Raw genomic sequence first — 21,550 nt, forward strand, 5'->3', positions numbered from 1 at the left:
CAGAGCAGAGGATTCTGGGTAATGTAGCCCCCAGGCAGAGGGTTGTGGGTTACTTGGCTGCAGAAGCAGGATTCTGGGTAAATGAGCAGAGACTTCTGGGTAAGAATCACTCTTCTCCACCTCCACATTTGTAACTGAGATTTCAGGACTGGGTTATAAGCCCCTTTCAGCGTCCAAAGGTAGGGTTGAGCCTGGCAGGTCTGTGGCCTGTTGAGGAAGGGTAGGGGAGCTGACGTGTAATGGGCAGAGTGGGGTTGGTTCTCAGCAGGCAGGCGGCCATGTTATAATTACCCTGTATCCTCGCTGCCAGCCTCAGCAGAGGGACCAAGTACTGACGAGGCCTGGGAACCAAATGCACCTTTGCAGAAGGGGCTTGTGTCTGTGGCTGGAGCAGCATTGCCAGCTGCTTGTGCTCCAGTCAGGGGAATCAGGTCACATGCTTCAGGGTCTGATCCACTCCCTCTCCAGGGTCAGGAAGCAGTCGCTACCCACGTCTGCTGTCCAGCCTTTCCCAACTGACTCCAGCTCCCTGGGGAAGATGGCACTTCCTCTTCTCCTGCACGGCATCCGGAGCCGTGTCAGACCCACCCTCAGATTTCTCCCCCGGCTGTAGGAAACGCTGCAAACTCCCCCCTCCCCCATGCTTCCTGCACCCATCGCTCCTGAGCAGCAGGGGGAAGGATCTCTGTACAGGGAGCTGCTCCCCCATCCATCCAATCCCCGTGCATCCAGACCCCCTCATACCCAGATCCTCCCGCTGAGCCTCAGCCCCCTCGCACCCAGAACCCCCCCGGATGAGCTCCACTCTCCCTGCACCTGGACCACCCTGATGAGCCACCCGCATCCGGATCCCCACCCTACTGAGCCCCAACCAGCTGCACCTGGATCCCCAACCCACTGAGCCCCACTCCTCCAGCATCTGGACCCCTCACTAAGCTCCCCACACCCAGACCCCCCGCCGAGCTCTATCCCCCACACACCCAGACCCCACCCCTTGCTGAGCCCCAGCCACCTTCACCTGGACCCTCCCTGCAGAGTCCCATTACCGTTGCACCCAGATTGCCCCACACAGAACCTTCTCAACCCACACCTGGATCCTCGCCCAACACTACGTCCCTCCACACTTGGATCCTGCTTTGCTGAGCCTGCCTGCCCACCCACACCTGGCGCACCTGGCACGGAGGGGCAGGGCCCTGGGGTGTTTCTGGGTCAGGCCTAGTCCTTGCACTGTGTCAGGGTTGGGTGCAGCCTTACCGCTGAGTCCGTGTCCTGGGGGCAGGGAGGAGCTGCAGGGTGATGTCCCATCTCTGTGCAGCCAGTCGCCTGTGCTCCCCAAGGCCATGCTGGAGCCTCCACATTTATTTGACAAAATTGGCAGAATTTTGCAGAATCTTAAAATATTGGGCACAGAATTTTTAATTTTTTGGCGCAGAATTTTAAATTTTTGGCGCAGAATGCCCTCGGGGTAGATATTCGTTGCTAAGAACACAGGGGCCTTCGTGTTTCTGATTTGCCCGTTGTTTTAAAGGGAGACATCCAGTTTCACCATGAATTTTGAAGGTCTCGACCCTGCCCTTGCGGAGTATGCGCCCGCTCTCCACCCGGCCCTGGATCCAGTCTTGGACCCTCACCTCAACCCCGCCCTGCTGCAGAATGTGGAGCTGGATCCGGAGGGAGTGCCGTTGGAGGGCATCCCGGTGCCGGAGTCGGTGCACATCATGGAGGGCATGTACTCGGAGCTGCACACCGTGGTCTCCGAGGTGGGGGTACCCGTCTCCGTCTCCCATTTCGATCTGCACGAAGAGATGCTCTGGGTGGGGAACCACGGGGTAGGTGGCGCTTGGGGTTCCCTGTGGCAGAGCAGCCTTGGGGAAAGGGGTTACAGTGGTTTGGATTAGTCACTTGTCTGCTCTGATTTTATGGGCTGTAAGGTTTTTGTCATGGGCCATTTTCCAAGGAGGGAAATGACTGAAGGATTCTTCTGGGATTTGGGGATAAAGGCGAGGGTGTGAGACTCAAAACAGAGGGGCTAATCTTTTCTCCCTACATTTGGCGCGCGGTGAGTGGATGAACTAGTGAGACAGATGAGAATCCCTCTCTGGATACTGGAGTAGAACATGGGACGTAGGACTGGAAGGGACCTCATTGAATCCAGTCCCCTGCTAGCGCAGGCCACCCCATCGTAAGAGTCTTTGCACTAGAATAGACCAGTGCTCCGTCTAGTCTGGTAGCCCTTCCTCCCTGCCGTACCACGACACAGCATTGGTCCATCCCACCTCCCTGCGGTCCTGCAACAGACCATTTTATCCTCCCTCTGTCCCTCACCCCTGTTCCCTCATCTTGTCTGACTTCCTGTGGTGCCCCTGGTCATTTAAATATCTGATTTATAGCCTTGGCCCTATCTGCGTGCCATCCCCCAGTCGTTCCCTCGGCCCTGCTGACTCCAGCCAGCCTCCTCTCCAGAACGGTGACATTTCCCCAGTGTGGCAGCAGCAGTCTGGGCTGGTCCACCTGCCTCACCAATTCTTCATCCCCCTTTATTAGAATGTAGCTGAGTGCCCATCCTTGTACGCACCCTTCTACCAGAGAGTTCCACTCCTTTTCCCTTTCCCTGGCACCCCTCCGGTACCCACAGTTCATACGTCCTCTGCCCACTTTCTCATTGTAACGTCCCTGCCGCTGCAGCGGCTGAGGGTCGGGTGCGTTGTGTAAAGGGGTGACTCGATCACAGTCTGTAAGTACCTAGGTGGGGAAAAAATATTTGATGATGGGCTCTTCAGGCGGGCAGACAGTGGTCTAAGGCAAGCCAGCGTCTGGAAGCTGCAGCTAGACAGGAATGCACACATTCTGAACAGGGAGGGTAACTATCCACTGGACCAATTCACCAAGGGTCGTGATGGAGTCTCCATCCCTGGCGATTTTGAAATCCAGGTTGGATGTTGTTCTAAAACCTGTGCTCTGGTTCAGAGAGGAATTAGTTCAGGGCAGTCCTGTGGCCTGTGCTAGCCAGGAGCTCAGACTCGATGGTCACAGTGGGCCCGTCTGGCTTTGGACTCTATGAATTGGTGGCGTCAAACTGCATTGTGTTAGCGCGAGGCTGATGAGGTGATGGAGTGTGTTGAAGAGTCCACCCCAGGCCGGCCTTTCCTCTCCACTTCATTTCAGGGTCACGCCACCTCGTTCTTCGGCCCGGCCCTGGAGCGCTATTCCTCCTTCCAGGTGAGCACCAGCGACGACATCCGTCAGATCCAGAGCCTGGAGAACGGCGTCCTCTTCCTGACCAAGACGAACCTCAAGTACATGTCCCGGGGAGGCCTGATCATCTTCGACTACCTGTGAGTTTCCTCCGCAGGGCGACAGCCTGGCTGTGCTGACAGAGAAGGAAAGCCTCTCGCTGGCGCTGTAGGGATCCTCCCTAGGCCGAGGAGGGAGCCCCATTCAGTCCTACACGGGGAGGCCGCTAACGGTGATGTGACATGGGCACTTAGGAACTCCTGCAGCTCCCTTCGCACAGGGGAAGGGGAAAAGCTCCCATATCAACACTGACCCGATCCGGAGCCGAACCGACTCGGATCGAGTCTGAGCTGTGGGGGGCCTGCCCCCCCCTTGCACGTGGCCCTGCTGGGGGGAGGTGCGCGAAGCAGAGTGTGTCTGAGGGGGCGAGGGAGGCCGGAGCCGAGCAGGAGAATGAGTGTTTGCTCTCTCTCCCTTTGCGTCAGCATGGATGAGAGCGAGGACGTGCACAGCCTGCTGCTGACAGACAGGAGCACCCTGCTGATCGGGGGGCTCCAGAACCACGTGATTGAGATCGACCTCAACACCGTCCAGGAGACCCAGAAGGTACCAACGGGCTTGGGTCAGCCTCTGTTTGCAGGCCTGATCCTGAGGGGTACTGAGCACCTTGGCCTCCCATTGGCTTGGGTGGCAGAGGCAGGTGCCTGGCGCCCCTTGGGGGTCAGGCCCCACTGGGTTTGGGGGGTATAGCAGGGAAAGGTCTCTCTGACCCCTATTCTGATGTATTCAGCTTGTCCCAGAGAGGCAGCAGGGAGGGGTTCTACATGCCTCCTGCTAATGCAGAGACTGCTGCTGGGCTAGAACCCCTCAACGACCCTTTGTCTGCAGATCCCTGACCCCTGTGTGCAGGCTGGTTAATGAATAAGGAGTGCTAGCCCCACTAAACAGCAGGGGAAACTGAGGTACAGAGAGGGCTCTGTGACAGAGGGAGGACTAGAACCTAGGAGCCCTGTCCCCAGCTTTAACCACTAGTTCCCGCTGCCTTCCCCCTGGGCTGTGACCAGGCTCTGGTTTCTGTGCTGCCAGACACACGTTTGCCAGTTCACAGCCCCGGAGGCTGGCTGCCGTCCCCACTGCGGGCGAGTATCTTCTCCTCTCTTCACCCTTTCCTTTCCAGTACACCGTGGAGGTGCCCGGCGTCACCATCCTGAGGCAGTCCAACCGCTTCTTCTTCTGTGGACACACGACAGGGAAGGTACCCTCAGCCCTGCTCCTGCCTGTCGAGTCCTCTCCCAGGGGCTCTGACATAGGCGCTCGAGCCGTCTGTGGACAGGATGATAGAACAGGGCTGCCTGCCATAGGAGGGACCGGACTCGCTGACCCAGGAGTTCCCTTCCAGGGCTGCGTGTCCAGCTCTGGCATAACAAAGCGCTGTCTCCTCTCAGCTGCTTGGGGCCGTACACCTGCGTAGGCAGGCAGCTCGAGAGGAGTGAATGTTTCTCTGGCACCGCTCCCCCCGAAGGGCACCAAAGCACTTCACACAGTGGCCTTCCAGCCACCTCTGGTGGGGGGCAGCAGCTGATGGAGGAGAGAGGGCTGAGCTGTTGAGTCCGAGCCCTGCTCCCGCACCAGACGATCATGGACGTTCCCATGTATTCAGTCTGTCTTGGGTGCTGATCTGCCCCCATCGCTGTAATGTCCTCACAGGGCCAGGGATAGCTCAGGGGTTTGAGCATTGGCCTGCTAAACCCAGGGTTGTGAGTTCAATCCTTGAGGGGGCCACTTAGGGATCTGGGGCAAAATCAGTACTTGGTTCTGCTGGTGAAGGCAGGGGGCTGGACTCGATGACCTTTCGGGGTCCGTTCCAGTTGTATGAGATAGGCCCTGCTCCCTGTGGTGCAGATGGATATAGAGAGGCTAAGGGACTTGCCCATGGTTACACAGGCCCAGGAAGTCTGGGGTGGATCAAGGAACTCTAACCCCAGTCTCCCAAGTCCTATGCTATTGCTCTAACCATTGGCCCCTCCTTCCTCCCTCTCCTGTTTGTCCCCGTGTGATCTCCCCCTGCCTCTGTTCCTGTTACCGGTGCTTCCTTGGTGCCACCCCCAGGTGTCCCTGCGGGATCTGCGCACCTTTGCGGCGGAGCACGAGTTCGACGCCTACTCGGGCAGCCTGTCGGATTTCGACGTCCACGGCAACCTGCTGGTGACGTGCGGCTTCTCCAGCCGCATGAACGGCCTGGCCTGCGACCGCTTCCTGAAGGTGTATGACCTGCGCATGATGCGGGCCATCACCCCGTTGCAGGTCCACGTGGACCCCCTCTTCCTCAAGTTCATCCCCACCTACACCTCCCGGCTGGCCATCATCTCCCAGACAGGTAGGCGGTTCGCCTTGGGCTCCCTAGCTCTCAGGTTTAGTCCGGATCCTGTGGAACCACAGGTTCGAATCCAGCAAGGTCTGACTCAGCCCTTGTGTGGCAGCTCAGCGGAGTGTCTTGCAGTGCTCCGGGAAGGGGTCCTTGTGTGTCTGGTCCGGATCTCCGGATGGAAGCCAGTGTGGGGCCTTATTGGTGTGAGGTTTGCTGGGAGTTCTGCGCTGTGCCCCGACTCCCTCCCTGAAGCCTCTCTGCTCTTCCCGTCAGGGCAGTGCCAGTTCTGCGAGCCCACGGGCCTTGCCAACCCCGCTGACATCTTCCACGTCAACACGGTGGGGCAGCTGATCATGACCTTTGACGTGTCGGCCAGCAAGCAGGCCATGGTGTTCGGTGACTCGGAGGGCTGCGTCCACCTCTGGGCCGACTCGCCCGAGGTCACCTTCAATGCCTACTCCCGGGAGACTGACTTTGCCCTGCCCTGCATGGTAGACACCCTGCCTCACCTGGACTGGAACCAGGACCTCATGCCCCTTTCTCTGATCCCCGTGCCGCTGACCAGCGAGACGCTGCTGTCAGACTGGCCTGCTGCCAACTCCGCCCCTGCGCCCAGGTAACTCACCGGGGCTCTCGCAAAGAGCATGTAACTAGCCTGTGAGCCATACAGCACAGAGTTCCCCCGGACGGCAGCCCTGCCACCTCAGACTTGGTTCCCTTTAGCTCTCCTGAGCCAGGCAGCATTGGGCCGGGTCAGGTACTGAAGGGGAAAGAGTAGGGTGCTTCAGGAAGTGGTACTGACGATCCAACCGGAGACATTCCCTCCGGAGTCAGTACCGAACCAGTGCCCGAGCCTTCTGCGCTGAGGAGTTGTAATTCTGAGGTCCTGGTTGCTTGTGGTCGTGGGAAATCCCACGGCACTTCCTCGAGAATCTGGGCGTTGCCCTCGGCTTCCTGGTCAAATTCCAATTTCGGTAATTACATTCTGTGTATCTAAATATCCCCTGCCCCAGTTGACCGGCTTTAGTATTCTCCTTTGGCCCTGCCCTAAATTGCTGGGTGCAGTTAGCTGCTGAGTTCCACCCCAGAGGCAGCTGCAGTAAGTGAAACGCCAGGCTCCACTTGGTGGTCTGGTGGCGATTCGCCGTGGCACAAACCCTCACCCGTTAGCCCCCTGGCTGGCCTTGGCCATAGAGAAGCCAAGGACTGAATGCATTCCAGGGAACAGTCCTGTCATCACTTTGCCTGGGGAGGTGGGAGCCAGTGTCTGGGGTGGAAGTTTGTACAGCTGCTTTCTCGGTTCTGTGAGCAAATCCAGGACGCGAGTGGCCAGGGCTGTCAACCTCTGGCTGGTCTTTGAGTTGTGCTGTGTTTTGTAGGCGGGCCCCGCCTGTAGACCCCGAGATCCTGCGCACCATGAAGAAAGTGGGCTTCATCGGCTACGCGCCAAACCCAAGGACCAAGCTCCGGAACCAGGTGTGCGGACGCGTGGGTGCGGGTGAAGTACTGAGCCTCTCTCTGCCAGCTTGGGAGACCTCCGTGGGGACGTGCCCAGCTGACAGCAACAGGACTGAGCGTTGTTTGAACAGCTGCTGTGTTTCACCCCAGAGGGGGCTGCGTTTCGGTGGCGGGTGAGGTGTTAATGTGGAATGGGATTTGAAACAAGTTACTGGGCTCGATGCTGGGGGAAGTGCTGCATACAGGGGCTCTGACGAGGTGATCTAAGGTCCTTTCTGGCCGTAACATCGGTGACTGGTACATGATGGTTTCAGAGTAGCAGCCGTGTTAGTCTGTATCCGCAAGAAGAACAGGAGTCCTTGTGGCACCTTAGAGACAAACAAATTTTTTTGGGCACAGCCCACGAAAGCTTATGTTCAAATACATTTGTTAGTCTCTAAGGTGCCACAAGGACTCCTGTTCTTTTTTCTTGGTACATGATGGTTTTCTTCTGCAATGTAACAGGGTGAGCTGGCCTCTAAGGTGGGGGGAGAGAATACCCAGGGGCAGTTCTGGGTTCAGTTAGTATCTGCTCCATACTATGAAAAGGTCTGAGGACCCCAGTGCCAGGGGTTTCCCATAACCAGTGGTCCCCAACCTTTTTCATCTGGCGGGCGCCGGACGACGAGCCACCGAGGACTGTGGCCGGTGGACAAGCAGCTGCCGAAATGCCGCCGAGAAGCGGCAATGTCAAGAGGCTTCGCCGCCGAAATGCCGCTGATTTTCGGCGGCATTTCGGCGCGACGCCTCTTGATGTTGCCGCTTTTCGGTGGCATTTCGGTGGATGCTGGTCCGCCGGCCAGTACGCGGGTGCAGATAGATGCCCCGGCGGGCACCGCGTTGGGGACCACTGCCCTAAACCAACCCTTGGCAGACCACGGATCTGTGTTGTTTGCACCAGCAGTTCCATAACCATTTAAAAAAGCACCAAGCGTTGTAACGAATCAGAGGAGGAAGAAGGAGCTTTGGCAGAGGTGAAGGGACGTGTCCTTTCCCTTTTTTGCTTTATTCCTGGTTGATCTGGGCCCCAGACCCAGCTGGGGGGGCCGGGCAAGGCCGTGCATTGTTTGTGTTGGTGGTTGCTTGCTCCGGACACACTCGGCCTCAGCATGAAGCTGCTCTGTCCCTTTTCCTTCCTGCCTCCCTCAGATCCCGTATCGGCTGAAAGAGCTGGACAACGAGTTCGACAGTTTCAGCCAGGTCCCCGAATCCCCAATCGGCCGGGAAGAGGAGCCTCACCTCTACATGGTGGCGAAGAAATACAGGAAGGTCTGACTCGCAACATCTGCCAGCGGGGCTTGGGGCTCCGAGGGAGTGGAGGGGCCAGGTGAAGCTGTAATGAGCTGTCACAGGAAGGATCAGCCAGGTTTGGGTAGAGCAGAGCTAGTGCCCCAAGGGTCATGTGTGAACAACCTGGAAAGGCAGCCTCCAGCCCTTGCCACCCAGTGGGGTGGCCCAGCTTCCCCCCCCCCCCCGATCCCTTGCTGTCCCAAGTGCCTATACAGAAAGCGGGTCCCCCTCCAGGCAGCAGGGTAAAAGAGTGGGCTGGAGCCAGCATTTCTCACTCGTGGTTTGATCCTGAGCGGTGCTGAGTGCCCTGGGGGCGGTTCGCACTGACCACCCCGCGAGTCTGACTAGTGATGTATTAGCATCGCTTCTGATTGCGAGTGCTCGTGTATTGGGGTGTGCTCGTGTCAACGCTTGTGTATTCACTGAGTGCTCTCCCACACACAAGTGCTTGTGCAGGCGATGGTGTGTTGGTGCAATTGACCAGCTCAGGGCCAAGGTTTTCCCTCGTTTCTGAGGATTTCCTCCTCTGTCCAGGTCACAATCAAGTACTCTAAGCTGGGCCTGGAGGACTTTGACTTCAAACATTACAACAAGACCCTGTTTGCTGGCCTGGAGCCCCACATTCCCAACGCCTACTGCAACTGCATGATCCAGGTGAGCCTGGCACCCAGCCTCTCCCCTGCCAGGGCTTGCTGCGGCCTTCCAGCGCACCCCGCTCACTTGCCTTGCTGCCGCCTCCCCAGGTGCTGTATTTCCTGGAGCCCGTCCGCTGCCTGGTCCAGAACCACCTGTGCCAGAAGGAGTTCTGCCTGGGCTGTGAACTGGGCTTTCTCTTCCACATGCTGGACTTGTCCCGGGGGGACCCGTGCCAGGTACGTGGGGAGCAGATGCCAAGCATCAGGGCTGTTGGGGAAGGGGAGGGTGCTTCTTGAACAGGGTCTTGGAAGTCTGACTTGGGGCTGCACCGCGCTGCCTTGAGGGCAGGGACTCGGGCGACGCCGCCGGCAGCATCTCGCTTTGCTGGCAGATGAGATCCCCAGGGCTTTAGGGGAGGGGGGGCACTTGGCACCATGCAGAATTTGGGTAATGCCATTTCTCTGGTCCCCCCCCCCGCTCCAATGCTCCAATTCTTCCCCTCCCCCAGGGAAGCAACTTCCTGCGTGCCTTCCGCACCATCCCAGAGGCGTCTGCCCTGGGGCTGATCCTGGCCGACTCCGATGAGGCCACGGGCAAAGTGAACCTGGGCCGGCTGATCCAGAGCTGGAACCGCTTCATCCTGACTCAGCTTCACCAGGAGACCCAGGAGCAGGAGGGACCGCAGGCCTATCGGGGTGTCGGCAGCAGGTGACCCCTTCCCCCCGCACCCGCTGGTTGCTGGGCTAGGAGTGGGAGCTGTCTGCGGGGGGCTTTGGTGCGGAACAGGCTGCGGGAGCTGGGCACGGTGCTGGCTCTCCCACAGCCCGTGCTGGTCTGATCCCGGGCACAGAGCCGGAGATGGGCCCAGGCCACCAGGGGTCTGACCCAGCCTGTTCACTAACCCCTGACCTGTTTGTCACCCCTCCGTGGCTGCCCAGGGGGGTGACTGGCAGTGGCACCACCGAGAGCTACCGCTGAGTCAGCTCCATACCCGCTCCCACTCCTTTGGGGTTCCCAGGATCCTGTTGGCAGCTGCCACCTTCAAGTGCCTGAGCCGGGAAGGGCGCGTGGGGGCCTAGTGCCGCGCTCTCGCCCTGCCAGGCTCCCGCGTTATCAGCCCCACCCCCGCTGACCCGGACGTGCTTCGTTTGCTCCGGCAGCTTTGGGTCTTCGGGGGACTCGGTCATCGGGCAGCTCTTCAGCTGCGAGGTGGAGAACTGCAGCATGTGCCGCTGTGGCAAGGAGACGGTGCGAGTCTCCTCCACGCTGCTCTTCACCCTCTCCTACCCCGAGAGCAACGGTAAGCGCGGGGGGCGCGGAGAGGGCTGGGGGGAGCGGGGCGAGGAGGGGATGGCGGCTACCTTGCACCTTGTAAACCAGGGCGCAGCTGATGCTGGCTCAATCTTCCTTGGGTTCAGGAGACCGAGGGGGACTTTTAACCCCCATCGTGGTGGGCCCCACCTTTAGCAGGTGGCTGTCGGAATCTGGCGGGTCGAATTTACAGCTGGACTCAATCTCTGGGGATTCCTATTTTGATGAAATGAAAATGTTCCCCCCTCCCCTCACATCTGCCCTCAGATAAAACCAAAGATTATGAGTTTGCCCAGATCTTAAAGAGGAGCATCTGTCTGGAGCAGAACACCCAGGCCTGGTGTGAGAACTGTGAGAAGTACCAGCCCACGGTGAGTTTGGGAGATGGCCGCTCGCTGCCTGCGTATCCCCTTCATTGCGGGCGTCGGCTGGGCAGGGGTGGAGCTGGCGAAAGTCCCTGCTCCATTAGCCTGGGCGATCATCTCCCAAGGGAAGCAGGGGAAGCCCTGTCTCTGACTGGACAGTGCAGAGAACTAGATGGGAGCAGTCCGGAGCGGCTAGACCGGGAGCTGAGTTCTGAGCCTGGCACTGCAGCCCTCGGGCAAGTCACTTCCCTGCTCCGTGCCTGTTTCCATCTCTGCGAACACGGCTAATACTGACCTGCCTGCAAGGGAGTAGGAAGCTTAGAGGGCAGAGGAAATTGACAGACAGGGGCGCAGTACTAGTCTGCTTCCCATCTTCCCTTCAGGGCCACTGGCCATGCCCCTTACCCACCCGCCCTCTTTCTGTCTGTCCTAATAAAGGTCCAAACCCGGAACATCCGCTGCTTGCCCGATGTCTTAGTCATTAACTGCGAAGTGAACAGCTCCAAGGAGGCAGATTTCTGGAAGACACAGGCAGAGGTAGGGGAAATGTTGTTTGGTTGAGGGCAGGCCGGTCTGTTCTCTTGACAGCCTCGGGTCACTCTGTGCCCAGCTCTGCTGGCAGTTTGTCCACAGGGCGGTCACTGGGTGTGACTGCAGGAGCTTTCAGCTAGCTAGCTCAGGGGCTGGAGTAGCAAAGTGGCACCGCGGACTAGTTGCCTGAGTAATTGCGGCTCTGTCGACACGAGCTCCCGTCGCTTCCCATGGCTGTAGGGCAGACATACCCTTAGAGGGATTTTCTTTGATCGTTATTCAGCAACGTGAACTTTCCGAGGATCGATGAATCTTATTCCTAACCTGTCCTCGTTACCTTTGAAAGATCCGCTTGTGGGTGATCAACCTCTGAGCGTTATCTGTGTCTCAGTTTGGTTCAAATTACAAAAATGGTTCCCACACTTTCTAAACCCTTCTTTACTCTGCCGTGAGGCTGTCTGGCAGGATTTCCCATGTTTTGTTTCTCCGTGCCACTAATGTTGGGGGCTCTGTCCTTTTCCAAAAGTCAGCTGTCGCCAGCTACACATTCATTTCACAAGCGTCTCTCCCAGCTCCCGCGCTGATGCTTTTGCTCTGTATTTTGTTGCCAGTATGCCTTTAAAAAAACAGTGATGACGAAAGGAGGCCTTGAAATCCCCAAGAGCAAAGAGATCTCTCTTGGAGAATGGTAGGTACTTACTGCTGGAGCACGAATTGGCTTTTGTCCATCTTAGAAGTTTTGCCATCTGGATCCTTCCCATGGCCTCGGAGAACTTGGTGCTGTTTTCCCATTTGACAGTGATTTCATCTTGCCTGTCTACAGCACCTAACATCCCAAAGTGCTTTATAAACTGAACCACAAACAATGCACACGGAAATGCAGCCACCTCTGGGGTGGGATGCAGCAGCTGCTTAACGGCACTGAGCAGCACCACCCAACAGTATGGGAAACGCACAAAGTGAGGAATCTGCCCAAGGAAATTGTGGGAGTAGAATGTAATTCATGTTTGCAGGCTTAAGCCCTGTTTAACGCTGTGTTGTTAACATTCACCTCCACTGGACTTTGGCCAGACACTGAGGGAAAAGTGCCCCGTGATCCTTTCTGACCATTAGCATCGGGACCTTGGCTTTACATCTCCCCTGAAGTCACCCTCTGGCATCAGTGGAGTTACACCAGGGGTGAATTTGGCCCAGAGGCAGAGCTCCTGCTGCCTGCTCCACGCCCTCTGTCTCTTGCAGACTAGGCTTCCTGGTGATCACCCTCCTCCGTTGCTTTGACCATCTTCGATTGGCACCATCTAGCCTCTCTCCCAAGAGGTCAGGACCGGATCCTCAGCTGGTGTAAATCAGCGCAGCTCTGTGGACTTCACTGGCGCCACGCCGATTTACCTCAGCTGGGGATCCGGCCCTCTGTGTCCGAAACTCCCAGAGCCTCTCCCCTCCCTCCTGTGCTCAAGGTCTGGAATTCCCTGTGTCCTTTCCTGGCAGGAAGGACCTGGGGAACGCCGAGGCGGGGCACTCGTACACCTCCATCGAAGAGCTGAAGAACATCTGGATTCCCCATTCCATCCGGATGAAACTGACCAAGAACAAGGAGCTGGATGTCTGCAGCTGGAACGAAAGCGATGAGGTAACGGGTTCCCTGGCTCCGTTCGGCGAGGTCAAGGGCAGAGAGAGGGAACCGCTGACCGTGGCCATGCTTGTATGGGGAGCCAGTGGGGTCCCCCCGTCACGAGGGGGTTGGAGCGCCTGGAATGTTGAGGCTGGAGTGGAGATGGAACTCGCTCACCGAAGCGGGTCCCCCTTAGCCGCAGGCCTGCGTGCTGGGGAGCAAAGCTGGGGAGGCCTGCGTTACCTTTTGCTGGTGCCAGGGGACCGCTTTGCCCCCACTGGCTGATGGCAGGACTTGGGCACGGTCGGGAGCGGCTCTGGCTTTGCCAGGCTCTGCGGGTTTGTGTCGCAGCCGTGGGAGCTGCCTCTGCCAAGGTGATTTCCCTCGACCCGTCGCACAGGCTTCCCGTGTCCTGAGCCGCGTCCATCCGTGTCCTGGTCAGCCAGTTCTCAGCAGATTCATGTAACCGCCGGGGGTGGGGTCTTCCTTGCAGCTGAGCTCGTCCGATGACCAGGACTCGACGTACATGTACGACCTGATGGCCACCGTTGTCCACATTCTGGACTCCCGCACCGGGGGCAGCCTGGTGGGGCACATCAAAGTAGGGGAGACGTATCACCAAAGGAAAGAGGTGAGCTGGCGAGCAGACCGAGCCCACCTCTCTCCCAGGCTGCCGCCCACTCGGACCCCAGCCCCCCCCCAGGGAACCCCCTCTTGGCTGGGTTCTTTCCCATGAGTGTCTCAGGAAGGGGGCCGTGTTCCAGAGGGGATGGTGCCCGGGCCCCTGGGTGGCTGCTGTGTTTGCCTAATAAATACTGCGCATGACCAAGGTTACAGACCAACCCGGCCTCTCTCTCACCCCCAGGGGGTCACGCACCAGCAGTGGTATCTCTTCAATGACTTCCTCATCGAGCCTGTGGACAAGGTAAGGAGCCTCATTCCGTGGGCAGCCCGAGTATCAGAATCAACCCTCAGGATGCCCCACTTCTCGTGGCACCGTGCGAACGGCCTGGCCAGGGAGGCAGCGTGGCCTAGTGGGCAGAGCAGTGAACTGGGGCTCAGGGTACCTGGGTTCTCTTCCCAGCTCTGCCACTAACCTGCCGGGTGACCTTGGGCAAGTCACGTCCCTGCTCCAGGCCTCAGTTTCCCCATCTGTGGAGCAGGAAGAACGCTCCTGACCTCCACTTTCAGATCTGCTGAGGAGAAGAGGCCAAGCCAGGTCTAGCGCTCGGGAGATCCTGGTTCAGGCCCAGTCCTGGGTCTCCAGGTGCCGAAGAGGCAGCGTGATCAGCCCACAGCAGCCGGGGAGAGGATGCTGCTGGTTGCGTGTTTTACCAACTGCTGCTGCTGGGCTGTGAACGGGGTGGGGGGCTGCGGCGGCAGCAGGGGACAGGCATAGACTTGGGCTTCCACCAGCCATCAGCCCCCCGTGGCTGTAAGTTGTCGTGTCTCCAGCTGCCCAGCGTGAGATCTGCCCATTCCCAGCTGGCCACGACTGTCCTGGCGCCATGGAGGCCACGCCCACGGTACCGGGGAGAGGGAGCCAAAAGGAAACCTAGACCCCTGTGTAGCCCACATGGGTGGTGGGGGCGGTGCGTGACACCTGTGATGGGACCGTGTGTTTCCAGGTGGCAGTGGGTTGGGGGTCTGAATTCGGGGTGGGGGAGCACGTGTCGGGGACAGGGACAGAGAGCGCCCCCTGTTGGCACGAGGGCTGGATTTAACCCTCCCCCCCACCCCCATTCATAGAATCCTCTGTAGCATGCAGGTGCTTAAAGCTCGTTAAGTTCTGCTCTGTCCTGCTTTGTGGGGTGTGGGGGAGGAAGCCCTTCTCGGAGCTCAGCCCCTGCCAGGCCAAGGCCCCCCGAGCTGTCCGTACACACGTCCCTCCCTCTGTCGCAGTGCGAGGCGGTGCAGTTTGACATGAGCTGGAAGGTGCCTGCCATCCTGTACTACGCCCGAAGGAACCTCCACGCCAAGTACAACCTGACCAGTGAGTGTCTGCGCGCAGGGCGGGGGGCGTGTTACGCATCAGGGCCACGTGTGTGGCGCCCTGGGCTTGTCTTCGCTGCCCCGTTCAGCTCGGGTTACTCCACTGGAGCCAGCCCAGCTGCGAGGTTGTGTTAAGGGGATAGTCTGTAAGTGTGTCCCTGCTGTGTACTAGCTGTGCCCTGCCTGGCCACCCAGCTAGATCCAGTTTAAAGCACCACTTCCCTCGAGCTAAAGATTTGTGTGTGGAGGGGAGTCGGGTTAGGGGCAACCCCCGTGTCATGCCCCAAGCTCCCCACTGCGCCCTAGCGAGAGGGCATTAGGGGTAGTCCAGAACCAGGAAGTGAAACTGACCAGTCCAGCTCCACCATCCCATTGAGATGAGAGACAGGAAGCAAACAAAGCAGCAGAATGGTGGGAAGGGGCCAGACCCTCCGCTGGTGCAAATCAGCGTCATTGGCTGCAGGGGAGCGCCGTTGTTTTCACATTCTCTCAGGTGTTCAACAATCCCCTAGAACGGCTTCTGCCAAGAGACAAAGAAGGGTCTCTAAAGGCCCCCCCTTGGGGGAGTCGTCCCACGAAGAGCCTCGCTTGTCCCGGCCGCGTGGGCTGGGCCCCCTCTCTTGGGCACGAAGCCCTGCGTGCTGGGTTTGCTACAATAGACGACGATGCCTTTTCCATCTGTGCACCCTGGTACGTGGTGGGGCGAGGGCAGGAGACCCAGTTGGGGCCAACAGGCAAGGCGGCTGGAATTTCTCTGTCCATCTAGGCCCCAGCTCCACACCCCCTCTGGTAGAGCTGTATCCTCGGCACCCTCAGAAGCTTGTGTGTGACCCCTTAGAAATAGGTGCTGATTTTTGGATGGAGGACGATGGTCCCTGGCCCTTTCCCTCTGGAGGGCATTGTCTCCTTCATGTGCTCCAGCTGCCCCGAATGCCAGGCAGCACGTGGGATCCCAGCCTGGCCTCTTCTGCTGTGAATCCAGCAGCCAAGCGCCCCGTCTGATGTCGCGTTCTCTCTTCTCCCCCCTTTTCCCCTACTGCCTCCAAGTCAAGAACCCGATCGAGGCCAGCGTGCTGCTGGCCGAGGCGTCCCTGGCTCGCAAGCAGCGCAAGTGCCACGCCACCTTCATCCCGCTCATGCTGAACGAGATGCCCCAGGCGGGCGACCTGGTGGGACTGGACGCTGAGTTCGTCACGCTTAACGAGGTAGAGGCCGCAGCCAGGACGGACGTTGGCGTTTGGCTGGGGGGGGGTCGGGCGAGAGATGGAGCCGTGGGGTCCGGAGCCGTTCTGCTGGGGTCTAGCAATGGCCAGAACCACGGGAAGTCCCGATGGCTGAGGCCTGGCTCCCTAGGGAGGGGGCAGCGAGGGCTGGGGGGGCTTCCCCTGCCAACGGCTCCTTTGACCCTGTGCAGGAAGAGGCCGAGCTGCGCAGCGACGGCACCAAATCCACCATCAAGCCCAGCCAGATGTCTGTGGCCAGAATCACGTGTGTGCGAGGTCAGGGCCCCAATGAGGGGATTCCCTTCATCGACGACTACATCTCCACCCAGGAGCAGGTACCCGCCACGGGCTTCCTGGCTGAGGGGGCTCCCCTGACACTGCCTGCCCCCTGCCCCCCACCAGGAACTCACTGCCCCCACCCCCACTGCAGTCACCGGCCCTCTCCCCACCAGCCGTCACCAGCACACACACCCCACATGCCTGTGATCACCAGCCCCTCCCCTCGCAGGTGGTGGATTACCTGACCCAGTACTCGGGAATCAAGCCGGGCGACCTGGATGCCAAGATCTCCTCCAAGCACCTCACCACACTCAAGTCCACCTACCTGAAGCTGCGCTTCCTCATCGATGTCGGGGTGAAATTCGTGGGCCACGGGCTGCAGAAGGACTTCCGGGTCATCAACCTCATGGTGACTGTCCCTTTGTAAAAGCCCGGGACATTTCTCAGCCCCCGCAGCAAACACGCCTTCAGTTCCCTTCCTGAGTGGAGTTTTCCTCTCCCCCAGTGGGGGCGTGCTCGCAGAACCCAGGGGGCCAGGGGATACGGGTGAAGGACTGGGCAGTGTGATTGCCAGGGGAGGTGGAGTTGTGTGTTGGGTGGATGACTGGGGTGGAGGGTGATGATGGCATATGGGGGACAGGTTGGGGGTGGGCTGTGTGGGTGGGATGGGGGAGCCAGTCCTGTATACTCTGGGTGGTCAGACACTCTCTGCTCCCCCAGGTGCCCAAGGACCAGGTGATTGACACCGTGTATCTGTTCCACATGCCGAGGAAGAGGATGATTTCTCTGCGCTTCCTTGCCTGGTACTTCCTGGGTTAGTGGAAACGCCTAGATCGCAATTGGCCCAGCCAGGCAGGGCTGCGCGGGAGCCCCAGATGGACGCCGGTCCCATCGCCCGGGTACAGGGCAGCACTGGCTGCTTGTGATGTCGCTCAGAGACGAAGAGCACCTCTGGCCCCACCCCACTTCTGGAACTCTGAGCTGGTCTGGAGCTCGGGACTGGACCGCTGGGGATGGGGGCTGCTGCTGTGGGTCGGGATCGAAGGGCATCGGTAGAGTGGTGTGTGGGGAGGCCAGGACAGGAGGGGCTTGGGTTGAGATTCAGTCCATCAGCAGAGCTGGTGTGGGGATGGGAGCAGGGGGCTCCCAGTCAGGACTGAGGGACAGTGACCTCCTGTATTCATCAGCAGAACGGGGAGGAAATCCCGTTGTGTGGGTTGGGGCGGGGGCTGTAGTGCCCTCTCTGACTGGAACCCTCCCTGCATCCCCCAGACCTGAAGATCCAGGGTGAGACTCACGACAGCATCGAGGACGCCCGGACGGCCCTGCAACTCTACAGGAAGTACCTGGACCTGAGCAAGAACGCCACGGAGCCGGATGACTTCCGCAAGGTGCTCAAGGGCCTCTACGAGAAGGGCCGCAAGATGGACTGGAAGGTGCCCGAGCCAGACAGCCAGAGCAGTCCCAAAAGTAAGGCGCTGCCCCTCCTCTGTGTGCAGTGAGCGAACCCCCGGAGCGCCTGTGCTCGCAGGTCTCCCTCCGTCGCGGAGCCGAGACCGAACCTGAGCGCTCGGCGGGCAACAAGTGTCCGCACCCTCTGCTCCTCTCGCTGCAGCTCCGTGCTGTTCCCCTCCAGAGTCCTGGATTCTGTCCGAACACGGGGCTGGGACTCCCGGCAGCTCCCTGCTCCTGTTCTGCGCTGGGGCGTGGGGCCTGGCGCGAGCCCCTCGGTGACCGGCGCATGTTTGTGTCTCTGGCAGATGCTGCGGTGTTCCCGGCCGTGCTAGGGCTCTGACCCGGCGAGACCCCGCTCTGTCCCCCTGCGTGTTCTCTGCTACCGCTCAGCCCCGGGCCCCGACCGGTCCGTGACCGCAGATCACACAGAAAACAAATGTGGATTTCAAAACAAGGGACGAGCCAGGCGTGCCCCGGGGACCCTGACACCTGCTCCTGTCCCAGCCCTGGCTGCGGGGGCACCACGAGCTACCTGCTGGCCAGGATCCCGCTTCACAGACAGTCACTGCTGGCATGGCTCCAGAGGGCCACATCTGCCTCCAAATCTCCTGCCAGCCGTCCCGTCGCCCTTCCAAGCAGGGACAGCTGAGGGTGCGTCTCCTTCACCATCGCACGTGCACACGCCACATCCACAAGCGTCCCGGGGCCATCGGCCAAGCCCCTGGGCTTCTGGGTATTTTCTGTAAAAGCTGTGTGAAGCAGGGAGGGGTGAGGATTGGCCTCCAGAATTTGCTTTGCGCCCCCTCCCCCCAATTGGGCGTGTCGCTGTGTCGTCTCGTTACCAGCCTGTTGCTTTGCTGAGGGGTGCATTGTTGAGGCAGGCCTGGCTGGCTAAACTCTCCCGGAGCTGCTGGGCAAGTTCCCGGACTGTGACCGGCCGCAGCCCCGTGCCCGCTCCGGTAAGAATGTCAAGTGGACGAGTGGCAGGACGAAGACGCCCTGAACTTGCCTTGTCCCGGCATCAGCACCAAGAGGCACTGGCGTGTAGGGATGCCGGGCTGTGCCAGGAAGCCAGTCAGAGCAGCAGCGTGAGGGTCTGCTCCATCCACGCTGGGCTGGCAGGATCACGCGTAGATCTCAGCTGGGACTCGGCCCTGGGATCAGCGGAGTCGCCCCAGAGCTGGCTCTGTCCCCTTTGCACCCTCTGGTCTTTTTAACTCCCCCCTCCCCCTGTATTGTGCGAGGTCTGAGGTGCGCTCGGCCATCTCTGGCATGTACCAAATTCATAAAGTGGCCAGCCGGTGCCTTCAGCATCTGCCTGTGGTCCTGTCTCCTCCTTTCTCGTTGGTTGGTGGTTCTGCCCTGGCCTTTGCCCACTGCTGATCCCAAAGTGCTTTACCGGGCTCCCCCCCTCCAGTGTTACCCCCTCTTGGACAGAGGGAGTTGGGGGGGGTCACTTATCCCCCAAGGTCACACTGGGAGTCAGAAATTGAACTCAGGATCCTGCGCCAGCCACTGGACCGCGCTGTCTCTCCGAGAGCAGCCAGAACAATGTAATGGGGCGTGTAACGAGTGGCTGCAGCTGTGTGCACCCCCCAGCCTCCGTGTTTGCCTGCGCTGGGGGGATTGTGCAGAAGAATGCCTGGCTCTGTGCTCCATGGGGCTGCTGTGCAGAGGAGCCCTCGGCATTCCTGCTTTGAAGACATCCCGGTTGGGCGAGTCCCACTCCTGCCATGGCCGGGAGAGTGACGGTTCGGGCCTGGGACCCTCCGGGCTCACGCTGCAAACCCGGGTTCTGCAGCGAGAACAAGGGGATGGGAATTCCTGCTCAAACCAGCCCCCGTCTTCGCGGACATTCAGCGCAGCGAGCAGTGAGCCAGCTCCCAGCCAGGAAAGGATCCATCCCCGCAAACAGGCCACAGTGCTCCCCTGAGGTGACAACCCCTGTCCCCAACCACCCCCGCCTAGGCCAATGGGACGAGATGCTCCCCAGCGTGAGGAGGGTGGGGGGTAAAAACTGAAGCGCAGAGGAAGGAGTAGGGAGGCGCTTACAGGTGAGCCAGCGAGTCTGAGGTTAGGGGAGGCTCTTCCAGACCTCGGGCTGCAGAGCAGGAGACCCGGCCCCCCACCATAGGCAGGGGAGGTGGGGGGGGGGCAGGGAGAGGGAGCTGGTGCAAATCTCCCGGAGTTTGAGAACCAGGAAGGCAGGGCTGAGCTGGCTGGGAGGTGATGCAGCCACCTCGGGGGAGGAGCGGGGACAGATCCTGAACAGCGCCCAGCGCAGGAGCAAGGAGAACAAGCCTCCTGCAGGAGGGGGGGAACAAGTTCAGAACGTCGTCACCAGCGCTGGACTTTGGCCAGGCCAGCGGGGTTAGCGCCTCCATTTGTGGAAAGCCCAGCAGCCCGGTTGGGTTTTTGCATTTCCCTGGAAACGCGCCACCTCACAGCATCCTGGGGCATGCATGACTCAAAGGGAGGCAAGGAATCACCTACTGAGTCAGCAGCTTCCCAGCATCCCTGGGTTTTCCCCGCTGGTCTCCCCTCCCCGGTTAGCTCCCGAGCTGGGACACCCACCAGCTCTGTTGGGGGGCGGCTGGGGGCGTGGCTGGCTCCAGACCCCCCCCCCCCCCCCCCAGCTGGAGCTGCTACGGTCATTGCTTGGTCCCTAACGAACTAAGGTGGCTCTGGGCACATGCCTGGGGATTGTTGGCAGGAAGTTTTGCTGAGACGGTGAGGTTTTGTGTCCGTCATCTTGGTGAATCCAGTCATTCTACCGGGGGCTGGCGGGCAGGGGGAGGCCGAGCGCGGCGATAACGGCTCGGGGGAACGCTCTGTCTCTCTCCCAGGACAGAGACGCAGTGGATCCAGCTGACAGCAGGAGAGTCAACCTGCCTGGAGCATCCCTGATCACAGCGCATCAGAACATGGCAGCCATCCAGGTGAGTCTCTGGCCTGTCTCCTGGAATAGAAGCCCCTTAAAAATGGGGAGCCAAGAACCCCGCAGTTTTAGTTCCTGGGGGGCCCGTCTCCAGTGCATTGGGGCTGCGTGACCTAACCCTGCATGGGGAGTCCAGTGCCCCGGTTGGTGTATTAGCCGGCGAGGTGTAACAGCACCCGGCTGCCCGGCCCGGAGGGAGCGCGTCCTCCCGAAAACTGGCTGCTCTCAATGCAGAGGAGGCAAAGTGCTTGTCGGGCTGATCGACCCCAGCACAGCTGGAGCAGAGTCATGGCCAGGGCTTCCTGCTGTATTAGCACTCGCTAGCCACGGGGCATCCTGGAGACTGAGCACAGACAACAGGGACCAAGGAAAAGGAGGGAGTCTAGTCAGCGCAGATTGGCTGGTAGCCAGGACTCCTGGGTTCTGTCGGTGGCTCAGGGAGGGGAGTGGGGTCTAGTGGGTTGGGTTGTGCTGGAGCCAGGACTCCGGTTTTCAATTCCCAGCTCTGGGAGGGTGGGGTCTAGTGGTTAGTGCAGGGGGGATCCAGGATTCCTGGGTTCCATCTCTGGCTCTGGGAGGGGGAGCGCAGTGGTTAGAGCAGGGGCTGCTGAGAGCCAGGGCTCTTGGCTTCGTATTCCAGCTCTGCCACTGACAGGCTCCATCGCCTTGGGCAAGTCCCTTCCTCTTTCTGTGCATGTGGGGACTGTCCGTACAACGGGGCTAATCCACCCTTCCCGGTGGGGATCCTGAGGATTCCCTGCCGCGAGGGCAGGGCCGGGCTGGTTGTAGATCTCTGCAGCCATCTCTCGTCTCCTCCGT

At 59.8% G+C, this 21,550-nt stretch overlaps 1 protein-coding gene across 4 annotated transcripts; it reads left to right on the top strand.

The window, feature by feature from the left end:
• The first annotated feature begins 7 nt into the window (after positions 1 to 7).
• Positions 8 to 19,108, top strand: PAN2 (poly(A) specific ribonuclease subunit PAN2). Of its 4 annotated transcripts, none has more exons than XM_024206023.2 (26): positions 8 to 18; positions 1,529 to 1,829; positions 3,166 to 3,335; positions 3,720 to 3,840; positions 4,412 to 4,489; positions 5,344 to 5,611; positions 5,876 to 6,218; positions 6,982 to 7,078; positions 8,249 to 8,368; positions 8,924 to 9,043; positions 9,133 to 9,261; positions 9,534 to 9,733; positions 10,186 to 10,325; positions 10,604 to 10,707; positions 11,140 to 11,238; positions 11,844 to 11,920; positions 12,721 to 12,862; positions 13,338 to 13,475; positions 13,710 to 13,769; positions 14,747 to 14,837; positions 15,884 to 16,041; positions 16,251 to 16,394; positions 16,568 to 16,747; positions 17,059 to 17,152; positions 17,611 to 17,808; positions 18,099 to 19,108. In XM_024206023.2, exons 2-26 carry the CDS (start codon positions 1,548 to 1,550, stop codon positions 18,131 to 18,133), a joined length of 3,588 nt encoding a protein of 1,195 aa, XP_024061791.1. In that variant the 5' UTR covers positions 8 to 18; positions 1,529 to 1,547; the 3' UTR covers positions 18,134 to 19,108. The 4 variants fall into 4 exon arrangements, with proteins under 4 accessions (XP_024061791.1, XP_024061793.1, XP_024061794.1 ...); XM_024206024.3 differs by lacking the exon at positions 8 to 18 and adding an exon at positions 59 to 179; XM_024206025.2 differs by lacking the exon at positions 18,099 to 19,108 and having other exon boundaries at positions 17,059 to 17,141; positions 17,611 to 17,695.
• The last annotated feature ends 2,442 nt before the right edge of the window (positions 19,109 to 21,550 follow it).

Source organism: Terrapene carolina, unplaced genomic scaffold, assembly GCF_002925995.2.
Source record: "Terrapene carolina triunguis isolate 2854851 unplaced genomic scaffold, T_m_triunguis-2.0 Scaffold641, whole genome shotgun sequence".
Classification (NCBI taxonomy): domain Eukaryota; kingdom Metazoa; phylum Chordata; order Testudines; family Emydidae; genus Terrapene; species Terrapene triunguis.